The sequence below is a fragment of the Rousettus aegyptiacus genome, unplaced genomic scaffold (assembly GCF_014176215.1).
Source record: "Rousettus aegyptiacus isolate mRouAeg1 unplaced genomic scaffold, mRouAeg1.p scaffold_m13_p_10, whole genome shotgun sequence".
NCBI lineage: Eukaryota > Metazoa > Chordata > Mammalia > Chiroptera > Pteropodidae > Rousettus > Rousettus aegyptiacus.
Window position 1 is genome coordinate 73,117,339 of NW_023416285.1, and position 17,105 is coordinate 73,134,443.

At 39.8% G+C, this 17,105-nt stretch overlaps 1 protein-coding gene across 9 annotated transcripts in view; it reads right to left on the reverse strand.

Annotated features, from left to right (window-relative positions):
- The window catches only part of CHRNA9 (cholinergic receptor nicotinic alpha 9 subunit), a 72,536-nt gene that overhangs the window by 9,739 nt on the left and 45,692 nt on the right, over nucleotides 1-17,105 (reverse strand). For 8 of the 9 annotated variants that reach the window (XM_016119997.2, XM_016119993.2, XM_016119992.2 and 5 more), the window contains 4 exons: nucleotides 7,736-7,853; nucleotides 7,297-7,442; nucleotides 6,217-6,371; nucleotides 1,788-2,320 (listed from right to left, as the gene is read on the reverse strand). In XM_016119997.2, the coding sequence (XP_015975483.1) occupies nucleotides 1,788-2,320; nucleotides 6,217-6,371; nucleotides 7,297-7,442; nucleotides 7,736-7,799 (898 nt within the window). In that variant the 5' untranslated portion in view covers nucleotides 7,800-7,853. Of the gene's footprint in view, nucleotides 1-1,787; nucleotides 2,321-6,216; nucleotides 7,443-7,735; nucleotides 7,854-17,105 lie in introns of all 9 variants that reach the window. The other variant, XM_016119996.2, reaches the window with a different exon arrangement.

The window sequence follows — 17,105 nt, forward strand, 5'->3', positions numbered from 1 at the left end:
CAAACTAAAAGTAAATGGGACTTTTCTTAATATGATAAAGGCTATGGGCCAGAAGCCTAGATCAAATACTACACTTATGAAGAAAACTTAAACCCATTTCTATAAGATTGGAAGTACATTCCATAGGTGCTACAAATAACAAATTATGATTGTTAATACACATTCTCAAGGTCTGTGTACACCCTTCCTAAAAAAGATACATTTCATACTACCACAGAAACAGAACAGGTAATGCTTTCAAAATTTCTAAGAAACGTCCTAAAACATCTCTCTTCAGAAACTGAGCCAGCTTGCTATTGAATGTCAGTGTTAAAGAAGAGAGAGGGATCTGCCAATTGATCCTGCCTCAAATAGGATTGTGATTGGATGCCATCATTGTCAATCATTTCTGCCTCAAGAGAGGTAATAAAAATGCCAATACTCTCTTCTTCTTTATTAGTAGTAGGGTAGGGGGAGTGGAGAGAACCCTCTTTGTCTATTTCTTTAAAAGGGGTATGTGCTTGTGTGTCTGTATGCGTGTGTTTGTCTGTGTGTGTGTCTGTGTTTTGCTTGGAATGACATAACAAGAAAGAAATCTCCCAAGAACCAATGTAGTAACATCTGAATATTGAGTAATACTGGATTCAGTAGAGGGTAAAAGGGTGGAACAATACCTCTTTGATATTAATCTCTAAGTCTCTTAGTGTTGTGAAATCTCTCCTCATTGCTTACTTTAAGGAACTAAAAATTAGGTCTAGCTTCTGATTCAGGTAAGCATCTATTACAACGGCATGTCACTAAGAGGTGTTGGAGCTGAATGGCATTCTTTGTGACAGAGGGTAGGTGTTGAAGGTGTTAGGAGGGATCTCAGAATAAGGAATGTAAATGGGAGACAGGAATGGTGGTCTAAGTTTACAGTCCTGCCCTCAAAAAGACATTTTTTTATTACAGATTTTTGAAAATATGCTCTAGTTTAGAATCACCTCAGATTCCCAAATGTTGCTTAAGATTGTAAATCAAACTCTCTCAGTATAGAAAACTTCATTTTAACAAGACTTCCCACACCTATTATGCCAAATAAAAGTTGAAAATTATTATATTAAGAGTAGATGGTAGGCTTCAAAATCCAGTTCCTCATTTCTATTATGTTTGCCACTATTCCCAAGAAGATACACCTTGTGATGTGAAAAGATGAAATTAGCCACTGTTTACTTAGTACTTACCATGTACCAGGTTCTGTGCTAAGCAATGATACATAAGGTAGTAGTTATTCAAATTTATAGCAGAGTCTCAAAGATTAGGTAACTAGTCTAAGATTGATCAAGAAGTGAATGGTGAAGTCAGAGTTTAAATACAGATTTCTTTGACTTCAAAATCAAGGTAAGGCCTTTCATCTATAACCAGTGTTTTTTTAGATTTGAACAAAAAGTACATCGAAATCACCCAGAAGTTTTGTTAAAACATTGCCAGCCCTTGCCCCCAGAGTTTCTAATTCAGGAGGTCTAGGGCGGGCCCTGAGGATTTGCATTTCTAAAACAATGCTGTGGGTCTGGGGCCACACCTTAAAAACCACTGCTCTAAACTATATTCCCTCTCAGTCTTCTTCTGTGTCAACTTGGAGACCACAAGACCAGTTTTGTTTGCAACAGCCACATATGTATTCAAAGATTCTAACTGAAGACACTAAATGAAGCAAGTGACAGCCTGTGCTGAGTATGAAGCTAACCTAATTGTTATGAGTTTAAAGGCACAAACACAACCCTGATCACTATAAAGTTAGGTTCAAAGTGTAAGACACTTGAACTCACCTATCAGAGGGACGTTTTCTGAGGCCGGCATGATCTCTGCCACCATGAGCTGAAATACAGTCATGGCCAAAAGGATGGTCACTCCCAGGGAGACCTTTTCCCCAGAGGCTGCTGGGAGATAGAAACTCAAGGGAGCCAGAAAAGATATGAGGACGCATGGGATTAGGAGGTTGACTATATAGAATGAGGACCTCCTCTTCAAAAGGAGAGTAAATGTCACATCTGGGTAAGGTTCAGAGCAGCAGCCATAGGAGATCACATTCTTCACAGCAGGCATGCCATGAACCTCCCACTCTACATCTTCAATGAAGTCGGAGAGGTCTCCACTATCCAGGGAGTTGAATATGTCCACCTGATTGCCATTGTAAGTCCAGGAACCAAAGGTCAGGTTACACTGCTGGTTATCAAAGGGGAAGTAGGTGACATCTACCACACAGGAGCTTTTGGTGATGACTGGTGCATCCCAGGTGATCAGCCCATCATATCGCAGGACCACATTGGTGTTCACAGGTTCGGAAGATTCATCATCTGCCCTAGAGGTTATGGAAGGAAAATGAAAGCAGCTTACCAGAAGAACTCACCAACCTATTACTCCAGACAGCCTACCAAACTGTACCCATCATTTTAGTGTCTTTGGCAATGAATCACCATTCTCCTTATCACCTTGGTTTGAAAATCTGTAATCAACTCTTAATTTTCCCTTCCTCCATCTCCTGTCACTAGTCAGGGCCAAGTTCTCTTGGATCTTCCCTTAAGCATCTCTGCTCTATGTCCTTTCCTCTTCATTCCCAATGCCACGATCTTGGTAGATGTATAATGATTTACACATCCAGGCAAAAAGTAAACCTGACAAAGCTAAAATCTGCTTACCTGATTTTGTTAACTTTGGGTACAAGAACATTAAAACAGCTTTTTGTCACTGTTGGAAAAATTATACATATTTTCTGAATACCATTTGGAAAATAAAAAGAAATTCTTTCACCCACAATCTAAGAGATAATAATTTATTCTGGATAAATTTTCTTTTTGTTTTATTGACATTTATGCCTGGCATTTTGGGGTACAGAATTTCTGTTTTCTTTTGGAGAATACCATAATAGGAGTTAGGATTTTCTGTCAAGGGACACAGCCAGCCAAAGATAACTCTATAGGAAGGGAGCAAGAGAATGCATACTCTGACCTCACTTTCTTTTCTTCCTCTATTTGCCCACTGGTCTTCCCCATTGGCCAAACCCAACCAGAAACCCGCTGTCTGTAAACACCACCCCAGCTACTCAAGAGGAGTTTAAAGACATTACTATTTATTCACTTCATGACCCAAACTTTATTTTATTTCTCTGGTTTCTCGCAAAAGCTTGAAACTTGCAAGAGTTTTCCATTATCCACCAAATACTTCCAGAGTTTCTTTGTTTAGTATTCTAGATGTTCCGTGATCTACTCCCATTTCACTTTGCAGCCTGATGACTCTCACTGGTTTCCTTCACTCACACTCCACCAGCAAAGGCTGAAACCCTAACAGATCTTGTGAGTTTCTCTCTTTCACTCAAACTCTTTTCTCTGTCTATAATATTCTGAATGCATAAATCTAATACATCCTCCAAAATCCATCTTCTCTGAGAATCCTTTCCTGCCTCTCTAGTTATATGAAATTCCTATCTTTAAATAAGTATGACACTTTATTTTTACATAATAAGGGATTTACATTTTTTACCCCGTATTATAGTTTTTACATACATTTCTTATTAGACTGTTCCTTGAGGCCAGAAACTGAGTTTTAAGATCCTAATTTATCCCTCAAGACACTACAGAATGCCTTGCACAGGAGAAAGATTTAACAAAGAAGTAGTTAAGTAAGTGGGTTGATTGAATAAATAAGGTTCATTCTCATTTCAAAAGTGGAATAAACTTATAGAAATATCACAGAGATTTTGTCTCAAAACCTGGTTGGGTTTTGTAACTTCAAGCAAATCTACCGTTTGGGAAAATTTATTGTTTAAGTTTTTAGTTATTATTTTTTTAATTGTTTATCTTTCCTTGAACTTCTACTCATTGTCTTGGATTCAGGCCCATCTGGATATTAAGCATCATCCTGCCCAAACTATCTTTATCACCTCTGACTGGATCACCTCTTTCCTCTTCCCACCACCATTCAAGAAGCCCATTTTGTGGTCTACAAGTTTCTATACCAGCTTCTGAGAAATAGTGACATTATATCTGGGCTCAGAAGATTCTTCAGGTCCAGGGATTCAGCTAGAAGGACCAGGGTCAAGGAAATGGCTATGACTGGGGTAGCTCCTTTGTCCAATCCTATAACTCTCTTCAATTCTCATTTTAGTTGGCTGAAAAAGTGCAAATGACATCCATCCACAGCTACATTATAGTTACCTCTAAATAGGAAAACTCTGATATTACTGAGAAGAACATAAAGAAGAGAGGATCTGTAACACAACTGTTGGTGACAGGAGGTCAGGGAAAACTGTAGAGTTAACCCAGAGGAACAGAAAAGTATTGATTAATCAATGTGGTGAAAGGCTCTGTGTGTGAAAGGATGAGGAACAGAACTCACACATCTCAAGGCCAATGATCTGGGGGGAAGGAATAAAGAATGAGGACAGAATTTAATAAAGCCATGGAAAGTTCGTGTGAGCTCATAAGCATGTAACTGGCTTCTCTAATAAGAGAAGACTGGGGTAGGCTTAACTTACATTACCATGCAAACTTGCAAAACAGCATTTCAGTAGGAGCTGGTCACTGCTTCAGCCAATCAAAGTGGGAAGGAGAAAAGAACCAGCATTCTGTTTGTTTTCCAGGAAAAAATTGTTTTATAGAATGCTGTAGATGATCTATGTAAACTGTATTCTCTGATTATTCCCCTGAACCCTGTGGGTGAGAGAAGGTGATGGACAACAGGTTTCATTCTCACCTTGTGTGTGTAGGAGAGAGAGAAAGAGAGAGAGAGAGAGAGAGAGAGAGAGAGAGAGAGAGAGAGAGAGAGAGAGAGAGAGAGAGAGATGAGTTAGACTAATAAATCACTACTGCTTGGATGTTATCTTGCTCGAGAAGAGATATGGGAAATTCCTCTGGCCGCTCAGAGTGGGGAATGGTCAGCAGGATCACGGCTATGATTCAAGAGGTCATAACCCTTGGAGGAGCTCTCTGAATAAGGAGTGAAACTTAAGTCAGGTTTCAGCCCACCAGCATTGCTTCCTAAAGGGGAAACTCATGCCCACTAGAAGGCTGAGCTCTCAGGAGAGCCCCCTTGAGCTGCCCCTCATTCCCCTTGTTCTGAGTCAATGAGAAATTTTTCCCAACCCAATGAAACTTGAGTTCCAGAGAGAAGAGAGAAGCCCCTTTGAAAGCAGGTGAATCAACTGAACCTGAACTGTGGCAGAACAACCTATTTCCTTCTCAAATTGTGGTCCATAGACCAGCAGCACTAACATCTGGAGCTTATAGAAATGCAGAACATCAAACTCCAGACCTACTGAATCAGAATCTGTATTCCAACATCCTCTTCAGGTGATTCATGTGTACTTTATAATTTGAGAAGCATAAACCTTACCTACACATTTATTCAAGGCCCTTTGCTCTGGGACCGGGAAAAGGCCAACTGGTGATCTTATAATCTAGTTCATTCTCCACTCCATACAAAGTCCAAAATCCATAGGCCAGCTTCTAGCTGTCCCATTCTGATTTGATATCAGTAGTATCATAGTTATTGACGCCTGATCTTAGACAAGGGAGCATTACTATTAAGGGTTGAATTATGTTTCCCCACAAATTCGTATGTTGAAATCTTAGCCCCAAGCACCTTAGAATGTGACCTTATTCAGAATAGAGTCATTAGAGATGTAATTAGTTAAAATGAGGTCACACTGGTGTAGGGTGGACACCAAATTTAATACCACTAGTGTTCTCATAAAGGGAAAATATGGGCATAGACAACACACAGAGAATGCCATGTGCAAATGAAGGCAGGTGTTGGGTGATGTTTCTAGAAGTCAACAAACAGCAAAGATGGCCAGCAACTACAAGAAGCTAAGGAAGAAGCCTGAAACAAATTCTTCCTCATGGGCCTCAGAAAGAAGTAACCTTGCCAATACCTTTATTTTGCATTCTAGTCTCCAGATGTGAGCCAACACATTTCTGTTGTTCAAGCCCCCTGGTTTATTGTACTCTGTTAAAGAAGCCCTAGAAAATTAAAACAGCCTCTAACTAATACAAATACAGTTTCTTACCTGAAAGGGGAATGTAGCTCTCTGTTTTTATGAGTTATTATTTTATCTAAGATTTTATGACCATAATTTCAGGGCTTAGGAACATGACTTGGTACTTAATTTATGCATGTTTTAAATATTCCTTTTTCATTATGTTTAAATTCTGTTAAATCAACAGATTCATTCTTGAGAAACTACTGATTTGCACTTACTTGTTATACAGGACGATATCCGGCCTCCACACCAGATCACTGGGGATCCTGATGGAGTCCAGTCCATCATACTGGTCTCGATCCCATGTGAGATATGCGTCATGCCAGATTTGGCGGATCCACAAATAGGCAGTCAGAATTTGGTTTCTTTCATCCTGCACATTGAACCCAGATATAACTATGTCCAGTAGACACCTCAACTGAATGCCCTCCATCTTTGGAATACTTATTCACAACAGGAATTCCAAGAGCACTGATTTATTTTCAATAAATAGGTGAGAGCTTTTTCAGTCTATCACCTTGATTGACTTCCAAAGATGTGTTTTTCCTGCTTCATTTAGTATTCAGAATGTAAAATGGACAAATATTTAGGTTGTTGGATCTTTGCATAGATCAACCGCTCAAATTGCTCTGAAAATTGATCAACTGGTGATTCCGTTGAATGAAAAAGTCAGGAAATACAATGGACAGAAGAAAAGTCTTTCAAGTTTCATTTGGTAATTAAACACATATAAGCACTAAATACTGTACGTCATCTGAAAATGCCACCTTTCTTCTTTTTAAAATTGAGATAAAATTCCTGTAACACAAAACTTACCATTTGAACCATTGTAAAGTGTCAGTGACTTCTAGTATAGTCACAGTGTTGGGCAATGATCACCACTATCTAATTCCAAAGAATTTTTCTCACCCCCCAAAAAAGGAATCCTATGACCATTAAGCAGTGACTCACTATTCTCTCCATCCTTCCCATAGCCACTGGCAACCACTCCTCTACTTTCTGTCCCTATGGTTTTTATTTTAGACATTTCATAGAAATGGAATCATATAATATGTAACCTCGTCTTTCTTTAGATGATCTAAGACTGTTGCTGTTAATGTCCAGCATTAGGTAACATTTAGTAAAATTAATTTGGTAGAAAGTTTCCTTCCCCTGATGTCCCTTTCTCCCACCAGCTTGCACACAGAGCTGTCTGTCCTCAGTCTCTCTCAAATTCTCAGTTAAAACATCCCTCTGGAAAGCACTATTAGTTTCCTTCTAAGCAACATGCCAAAGAGTCACCATTTTATGATACTCACCATATCCTTAATCTGAGAAAGTGTAATCTGCAGTGTGACATTTAGGACTTTATCTGTATCTTCTACTGGACGAAGAGCATTGGAATAATGTTCAAAAAGGTCATTAAACAACTTCTGAGCATATTTTCCATCTGCTGTTTCTACAGCTGCTTAAAAAGAAGGACCTGGATCAATATTCAATGTAAAGTGTATTTCAAGGCAAAGAACAATAGACTGAGGACTAGAATTGAGGATAACACAGCATCAGCTAAGGATCAGCTTTGGGTCAATGAGAGTTATTTTTCTGGCATGCCCTACTGGGATCAGCACTAGTCAGTAAGAGGCATAGGACACTTCCTTGCAGTTAGATCATTAGTTTTGTTTCTTGGTACATTTTGTCTCCTACCAAAAACGTAGCCCCAGATAAGTGGAAATGGTTACCCACCCCCTAGCCTCTTACCCCTCAGTCTGGAGGTAGCAAAATAAATCCAGCAAAAGAAGATGCAGGAATAGGGCCAGTTCATCTTCTTTCTGAGCCACTATAAATTCCCAGCCAGGCAGCACAGTCTTCCACTTTCCTGCATGAGTAAGAAGGGTCCAGTAACAAAAATTCCACTCTGCTGCAGACCCTGGCAACTGATTCGGGCAGCCAATGGAGAGCTCAGGTTTGCACTGCACAGAGGGCCCCAGGGCCTGAGATCTAGATCCGCCCTCCCTCCCCTCTGGTAATCTGAGACTGGCAGCTCCAGCAGCTGAGATGCCAGGAGCCCCAGGTGGGTTAGGTTATGCAGTATTGCTCTCAGGGGACAATCCCAGTTGAGGGTCTCTAGCCACCCTTATCAGGAACATCCAGACCAAACTTTTAGGCACTGAGTAACCCCCAAGTTTCCAACCTTAGCAGATTGGGTGCTTCCAATACCTGCAGCAAGCAAATTCAGCCTGAGCTAGGGCCTAAGGAAAGCTAAGCAGACCCAGCCATGGTGCAGTAGTCTGGAAAGGCCTCTTGTGCTTTAAGTGGCATTCGAAGAAGGAAAGAGAAGCATTTCCATGATCTCCACAACAGGTTGGCATTTAGATTTCTTCTCTGTCTTCTGCTTCTCATCACTGCTTCAATTATCCCAGTGGACATGGATCCTGTGTAGTATGTGTATATCTATGTGTGTGGGGGGGGGTATTGGATGGGAGAAGTGCTTTTGTACCTTCAGAAGCAGCAGCACTGTTGTTTGGATCTGGGTTGAACTGCCAGCCCAAATCCTTCCTCGCTCTAAAATACTGAGCCTTCCTTAACTAGAAACTGGGAAAATAATACACCCTCTCTCCCAGAGCTACTGGAATACTGTATGTGAAAGTACTTGGAAAACTGTAAAGCGCTATGTAAATGTTAGCGATTTTCGCCTCTGATCAGCTTTGTAGATCCAAAATTTCTGTATTTAGCTGCTAACCAAATCAGCATGAGAATGATTCATACGTAATGATATTACCAAGGATGATATCCCTTTGCGTTGAATGCTATTTCGTATAATTTCACAGTCATTTCTCATATGTAATCTAATTTTGCTCCCACAAAAGAATGCCAATTTTCAATTGTCACACCTGTCCTCCTCTTGCCTGAGGAAACTGCTTTGGAAAACCAAATTAAGATCTTTTGGTAGCCTGGAATCAGAGCAAGGAAATTGGATAATTCTAGTTCATCAGGTTACAGTAGCTGATGAGTCACCCTACCTTTCCTCAGGAATATATCCTCTGAATGGAACAGACACTCAAGCCATAAGCTAAATGTGTTTCTTAATTGCCCATGCCCTTGTGTTGATTGTAAAGACATTATTTTCCTGACAAACTAATCTGACTCACTCATCAAACGGCACAATTCCTAGTGCACACACTCAGGTCTCCTTCAACAAACCATCCACTCTGGAATCTCAGAGGTCGAAGATTCTTTTTAAAAAAATTAATTTATTTAAATTAGTTTTAAGTATACTGAAGGTATTTCTGAAGTTGAATTGAACATCTCCTTTTCACATGAGGATACTGAGGCTCAAAGATGCCCAGTCACTAGCTCTTCCTTAGCTCCAAATCATTTGAGAGAGAGAGACAGAGAGACAGAGACAGAGAGAACAGAGAGACAAAGAGAGTGAGAGAGAAAAGAAGAAGAAAAAAAAGAAGAAGGAGGAGAAGGAGAAGGAGGAGGAGGGGGAAAGACTAGCGGTCGCATAGCTTGCAGGACACTAATGGAAGAAGAAACCTATTAAATTCATTATTTAGAGTTCAATAAGGCTGAAAACCAGAGAAACATGCTTTAAACTTATTTTCTAAAATGTTTTCTCCATTTCATTAAACTCAGAATCAGAACATTTATAACTCATGAAGAGCTCTTAGAGACCATCTACCTGAGCTCCCTTGTTTTACAGATGGAAAAACTGAGGCCGAGAGAGCAGGTAAAATGGAAAGGAGAGCCGACCCAAATGCCTTCAGTCCCTGAGCTCTCGACAAAGGAGAGCTGTCCTGGGCGCTTGGAGTTGTGACAGTTGATAATCACTGCTTCCTAACTCAGTGAGATCTCAGGATATGCCCAGTGGACCTCCCTGACTAAGAACCTATTTAATTGCTACTTCCTAATTTTGGGGTTCATCCTGGGCGTATACCTGGAAATTCAAAATTCAAAGTTTCTTTAAAGAAGTAATCTCCCATTTTTTTCACTATGCACCAGAGTTTGGGATAAGGACTGGTAGCTGGGATGCCAAGTCATGCCCAAAGGGCCACCCACTAAGGTGAAGAAACCTTTTCAGGTTTCTTTCTTTTTCATAATTAAGAAGAGCAAGATAATGTCAAGTATAGCTATGTAAACTCTGGAGTCAAACTGCATAGATTCAAGCCCACTCACAACTTACTAGTTGTGTAACTTTGGCCAGATTACTTAAGCTCTCTGTGCCTCAGTTTCTTCATTTGTACAATGAGGACAATTGTACTAGCATATGCCACTTTGGGTTGTTTTGAGAACTAAATGAGTTAATAAATGTGAAACCCTAAGAACAAAACTTGGCCATAAAAAGTGCTAAATAAGTGATAATTAAAGGAGAAAAATACGCCTTAGCATTTTTTAAAAAATTGAGCATATTACTGAACTAGCTACAATTTTATCTATCTATCTATCTATCTATCTATCTATCTATCTATCTATCATCTATCTATATCTATATATGTATGTATGTATGTATGTATCTATCTATCTATCTTTCTATCTATCATCTATATATCTATCTATCTATCTATCTATCTATCATCTATCTATCTATCTATCTATCTATATTTATCTATCTATCTATCTATCTATCTATCTATCTATCTATCTTACCTATGCATACTCTCCCTCCTCCAACCACATCCAATGTTCTCTCCCTCTCTCTCTCTCTCTCTCACCAACTTTTTGAAAGACTTGATTAGAGGATAATTATTTTATCTGACAAGCAGATTGTACTATAGGTGGAAGAATAGCAGTCCTGAGATTTTCTTGTCCTTTTTTATTGAAATGTTAATATTGTCAATCCACAGTGGACTTAATCATTTACTTACTTAGTTTCGTAGTAGTCTTTTTTATTTTGTTTATTGGTGACATTGGTTAACAAAATCCAGTAAGTTTCAGGCGTACAACTCAACAGTAAAGCATGTATTACATTGCATTGTATGTTCACCACCCATAAGTAGTTTTTTAATCCTCTTATCCACTTTGTAAGAGTTAGCCTATCTAAATCTATCATAGAAAGTGAAAAGCTCTGTAAAGGGCCAGGTAGTAAATATTTTCAGTTTTGCAAGCCATATGGTCTCTGCAGCAACTCCTCTCTGCTGCTGTGCTGTGAAAGCAGCCATGAGCAATATGTAAATGAATGCATTTGCTATGTTCCAATAAAACTCATTTACAAAAATAGGTGGCAGCCATAGTTTGTTGACCCTTGATAAAGGTCATCAAATCCTTAAATCCATTTCACCAGTATCAAGAAAACTGCGGTAAGGGTCAGCATCACAGATGAAGACAGAGCACAGCGTGAAGGAAAAAGAATCATGTTCCCAAATTTGATATGGGCAGACGCATGGTGAGGCCAAGACTGACACTGAGTGCAGCTTACCTAGTAACATTCTCACTGTGTTCCAGCACAGGCTTCCAGGGGCCTCATGCCAGATTCCTAGAGAGAGGGAACTCTCATGCATAAAAGGAGCCTTCCATTGAAGACCCAGAAACATATGGGAACTGGAAAGCATTCAGTAGCCCTGTTTGATGTCTGGGGGCTGGGCAGGTCTCTATACTTCCATACAGGGTCAAGAGTCCCCAAATATGGGTGACATACCCAGTGATGATAGCAGCTATGGCTATAGCCAGGCTAGGGGCTGAGAGGAGTGATGTTTCAGAAGTGCATGTGAATCTTCCTCAGGTCCCCATGAATGAGACAGGGCTCTAAAATTTTACTGAGTGCCAGAGCACTGTTTTGTTTTTAAGATGGTTACTCCCATCCCTCAATTGTATCCAATTAGCGTTGGGAAATGCAGATGAAATCAGAACAAAAGAGATTCCAGAGGGAAGGAAGAAGGACTTCCTGGAAAACAGGAACCAAGGGCTGCACTTCTCAGTGTGGCGCTGGCACCGAAGAGCATTCACGCTGATCCGGAGCCTGCTTCTCCTGCTGCAACTGCGTGCGTTTGTGTCACGCTCTTTCCCCGTTGCCTGGCCACAGTGCACTAGAAAACTCTTCATAGCAAAACCCAGCAAGACAACCTCTCTTGGTGCTCTGAGCAGTGTGAAGAAAATGCCCAACTCCTCATTTATCTAACCATGATACAGAACAGGCATCATCTGTGACTCTTCTCTCTTACACGCCCCCACATATTAGTTTTTCTAGGGTTGCCATAACAAAATATCACAGACTAGGTATAAAATAAATAACAAGTTTATTTTCTCATAATTCTAGAGGCTAGAAGTCTGAGATCAAAGTGTCAACAAGATTGGTTTCTTCTGAGGCCTCTCTTCTTGGCTTGTAGATGGCCATTTTCTCTCTGCGTCTTCACATGGCCTTTGTTCTATGCATATCTGTGTCCTGATTTCCTGTGTTTTAAGGACACCAGTCATATTGGATTAGGATTCACCCCAATGACCTCACTTGACTCAGTTACCTTTTTAAAGACTCTATCTTCAAATGCAATCACATTCTGAAGTACCAAGGGTTAGGACTTCAACATATGATATTGGGGGACATGATTCAGCCCATAATACCCCACATTTAATCTATCAATAAATCCTGGTTGCTACACCTTCACAACATACCTGGAATTGAGCCACTCCTCACCTTCTTCATCACTGTCATCTTGGTTCAAGCCATCACCAACTTCCATTAGCACCACTGGGTTTACTTTATAGCTGCAAATATTGCCCCACATTTCATTCTCCATATAGGGGACAGGTGGTCATTTTAAAGCACAAGTTTGACCATGTCACCACTCTGTTCAGCCTTGTCCAGTGGATGCTCATCTTTCTCAGAGTAAAAACCCAAATCTTTACCTGTAACTACAAGCCCCCCTAACTTTCCATCTCTAGCACTCTCCCCACCGCTTATGGCCTCTTTGCAATTCCACTGACACTACGCCACTCCTGATCAAGGCCTTTGTTCTTTTGGTTCCCTCTGCTTGCGGTACTCTTGGCCATGTTTTGTTAGCTCTACCCCTCTCCCTCTTCCTTCTTGATTCAGCTCAATTGTCGTCTTTTCAGAAGGCCCTTCCTTGGCGAGACTACATAAAGGAACACTCCACCTGTACCCCCCACCCCCATCCCATCCATCTTCCCTTCTTTACTTCCTCATCTCACTCATGATCAACTGATGTATGTGCATGTATGTGCACTTGTTTGCTTATTATGTAATCTCCCTACTAGAAATTAAGTTCCACGAGACTGAGGACTTAGTTTTGTTCTGTGCCATACTTTCAGATACAGAGAAGACAATAATTGATTGAATAAATGAGTGATATCTAGAACGAGAAAAAGAAATCTAAGGAATTAAAAATTAGGGAAAAGTCCAGCTTTCAGACAAAGAAAGGTGGATATATTTTCTATGATGCATAAGCTTACCGGAATCTTTTTAGTACTCATGTGTGGGTGTTATTTATGGCTTTACATTGCTAATCTACTGCTGTATTATATTTTAACCTAAATTATAGTAAAATTCTTTGAGAACATGGATCATAATTTCTAACTCTCTATATGTAACCTGTACCTTGTTCATAGTCTTAGCTCAAGAGAAAAAAACACCAAGATCAATTAGCAGTGTCTGCTATGGGTACAGGAGGAGGGCATAGAGGTATTTCCCCTATGTCTCTGCTAACCTAATGCAAAAAAAGAACACGAAGATACAGGAGGAGTCCTGCGGCCCAAGTTCGAGTCCTGGAATCACTGCTCCCTAGTTATGGGAGCTTGAACAATCACATAATTTCTTCAAGTCTCAGTTTTCTCATTTGTAAAAAAAGATAATTACAATATTTACTTAAAGGGTATTGTGAGGATCAAAAAGAAAACAGATAAAGTGCCAAGCACACACTGGACATATAGCAGTCTCTCAATAGATGTTAATACGATTTCCTTGCTGAACCACATGGGCTTCAGTGGTCAGCAAAACCTTCATGGGTAAAAAGAGACCTACTAGTTGCCAACAGATGAGCCAAGTTCATGAAGAGACATGAGCAGGTGATAAGGGATATACTATTTTCTGGGTCAGGAGAACAGCTGATACATGATATGGGGTATCTGATGTGTGCAGGTGAATGATCCAGAAACTATGGCAGGCTCTAATGTCTGTGCTTTGTCAGAGGATACATACTATTCTCCCTGAAATCCCTTAAGGGAATATATTTGAAATCCATACAATTTTACACAGTTATAGAGGGTGAATATCTTCTGACTTCCTTATTTCTGGGTTCTTTCTTCATCGTGCACTGAAGAGCACTCATCCATGAGACCCTTTTGGCCTCCTGTATAGGATACTTGCTTCTTGCAGCTTTTCTGAAATTTTCCTTTGTTCTTGAGCTTCTGATCCTTTCTCACCCCAGCATGTTCTCGCCCCACTTTACTTCCTCTTTTGATAGCAGCTTGTGTGGTTAAAATTGCACAATATATTCCTGCTATTTGCAGTCACCATCTCTCCGATGACAATGCAAGAGTTAGGTGAAAGATAAGCCTTATAGGTTTAGGGAGGAGGCAGGAGGGGGACCCTCTTCTGTTAATCATAACATATTACTTCCAGGTTGCTGATCTGTGTGAAGAGGAATGGGGAGATGCAGAGACAGCACCATACAGACCAAACTCATACCTTTCACAGGCTCTTTTGGGATATACAAGCTACCAATATCCTCCGCAGGTGTGTCCCCCAAAAAAGTGGCATGTCCCTGTGGTCCCAGATCTTCACTTATCCCTCTCCCCACCCTGCCCTAGTCCTGGTAAGCAGGAACTAACATGTTAAGAGGAAAGAAGTGAGAAGGGGCTTTCTCACAAGAGCAACGTCCTCCTCCACCTCCCATTCCCACCTGTCTTCAGTGTCTAAGTCTCACCATCAGTGAGAACAAGAAGCACATTTGGGAGGAAGGTAAAGGAAGGAGGTTCCTGAAGAGTAAAGCAGAAGAACTAGAAGATTTCATTCTCAATTTTTTTTTTTCCCTCAAGGCCACTTTAAAATTTTCTCTATTTCTTCTCATCTATCCTTGTCATTGATCTAAGCTTATCAAACTTGACCTAAATGAGAGGAGATCAGAAGAGCCACAAGAAGGACAAGGGAAACCATGGGGGTGAGGGGTGGACATACATCCACAAACCACGAGTGAACCAGGGCAAGGGGAAGGCCAGCAGAGGCTTTTCAGATCCATATTAAAGTTCAAGATAAAAGGGAAAACCAGTAACACTAATCCTGTATTTACAATTTTGATATTTTTGTTTGTCATGACTACTTTTGCATTAATTTTGACTTTTTAAAATATTGCATTAAAATATTATCCATATTCAGTAAGAATTTTGGAATGTCCTTAAATTTTCAATTGTCTCACTCTAGTTCTAGCCCTGATTAAATTTAGTCCAGATGATGGTGCTTTTCACCTGGTTGATGATTCTTTAGGAAAGAAAAGATGGAAACTATAAAAATAATATAAAAGACTCAAAGTCTATTTCATAAATACTTAACTGAAGTCCTACATAAAGAATTGGAGGAAAGAATGAAATTCTCAACCATGAAAATAAACCAAATTTTAGATGCAATTCAAATGCTTAATTTTCTAATAAAGTCAGGGTACTTCACCTTATGAGCCACAAGGTGTCTCTGTAAACTCCCTGCAGGTCCCTGCACAAGATGCTGAGGATGACATCATAAGTGAAACTAGCTAGCTAGCCCTGGAGATATGCACAAAAATCAGTTTGAAGTGTAATTGACTCTAATACCAAATCTACAGATTCATCAAGTTATCCAGGGTTTCTGGCTACTAGCTAAATGTTTATAATAATGATTCTATTAACAGATTTAAGCTATGAAATAGGTTATTAGAGTCAGTTTGTCTTAATCAATATACTTTCTAAAATGTTCCTGCATTAGTCTTTTCTTATCCATTAACCAGATTAATTTCTAACAGAAAACAACCCTGAAAGACCAAAACTGAGTATTCCAGCAGGATTTTGGAGGAACTAGCTCTGCTTGGTTTACAAGACTAGATATCTCACTCACTCCTTTAGGGCAGGGGATTTTAAAAACAGTATTCAAACCATTTTCTTATGTTAAAAAAAAATAAATGCATGAAACACTATGGTCAAGATCTGAAAACAAAGTAGTAGAAAGTTGTACTGTTCTTTAAAATAGGTTTACTTAGACATGTTATCATCCTCTTCCTTCACACCTCCTCGTCCCGCTTTCAGAAGGAAATGTAAACAGTGAACAGACTATTTCCTCTGACCTTATTTTTTTCTGAGTTTATTTTGCAAATCAGCTGTTTTCCATTCAGTACCCCAGAGGGACCATATATACTTCCTCCAAAGATCTGGGAAAACGACTCTTCTGGGAAACCCCTGTGATGGGCTTCTTGAGTTACTCCAGCTATCCAAGACAGCGTCTGTTCTTCATTTTTAAATTACTGCTAATAGTAATCATAACAGGAACAATGGCTAACATTTATGGAGTTCTTACTATGTGCTTGGCAGTGTAATCAGAGAACCTGACAAATAGTACATCCTCGAAAGGTCTTTGCTCTGGGCTTCCATGACTGTCAGGCTCACCTGGTTTTCTCCTAGTTTTCTGGGCAACACTTCCTCATCTACCCCCTCCTTCAATATTGAATTTCTCAGATTCATTCCCAGGCTCTCTCCTCTTGGTCAGTGTAGCAGAAAATCTTAACTTAAAATAAAGTCTCAAGTTATAAGACAAGGGGAAGCCATAGTGGCTTCCAAGATAATAAATCTATTAATTGTATGTCCTGAAGAGCAGTGCCAGCTGCAGGCTTGATCCCTCATCTGCAGGGAGATGAATTCTCTGTATTAGTGTGTCTCAACTTTAAAGTGCAATAAAACCACGGGTGGGGGGAATGTCTTGTTAAAATGCAAGTTCCAAGTCAACTTGGCTGAAGTGAGATGATATTCTTCACCCCATATTATGTTGATGCTGCTGGTGTATGGCCTACACTTTGAGTAAGAAGGCTCTAGAGAATGATATGATTATAATGAGGTACTCATGAAGCATATGTAAGTTGCCAATTATACCAATAGATCAGATCAATTGTAATTATGTTTGAATTGTGAAAAATTTAAGGAAGACATGTTTCTGATT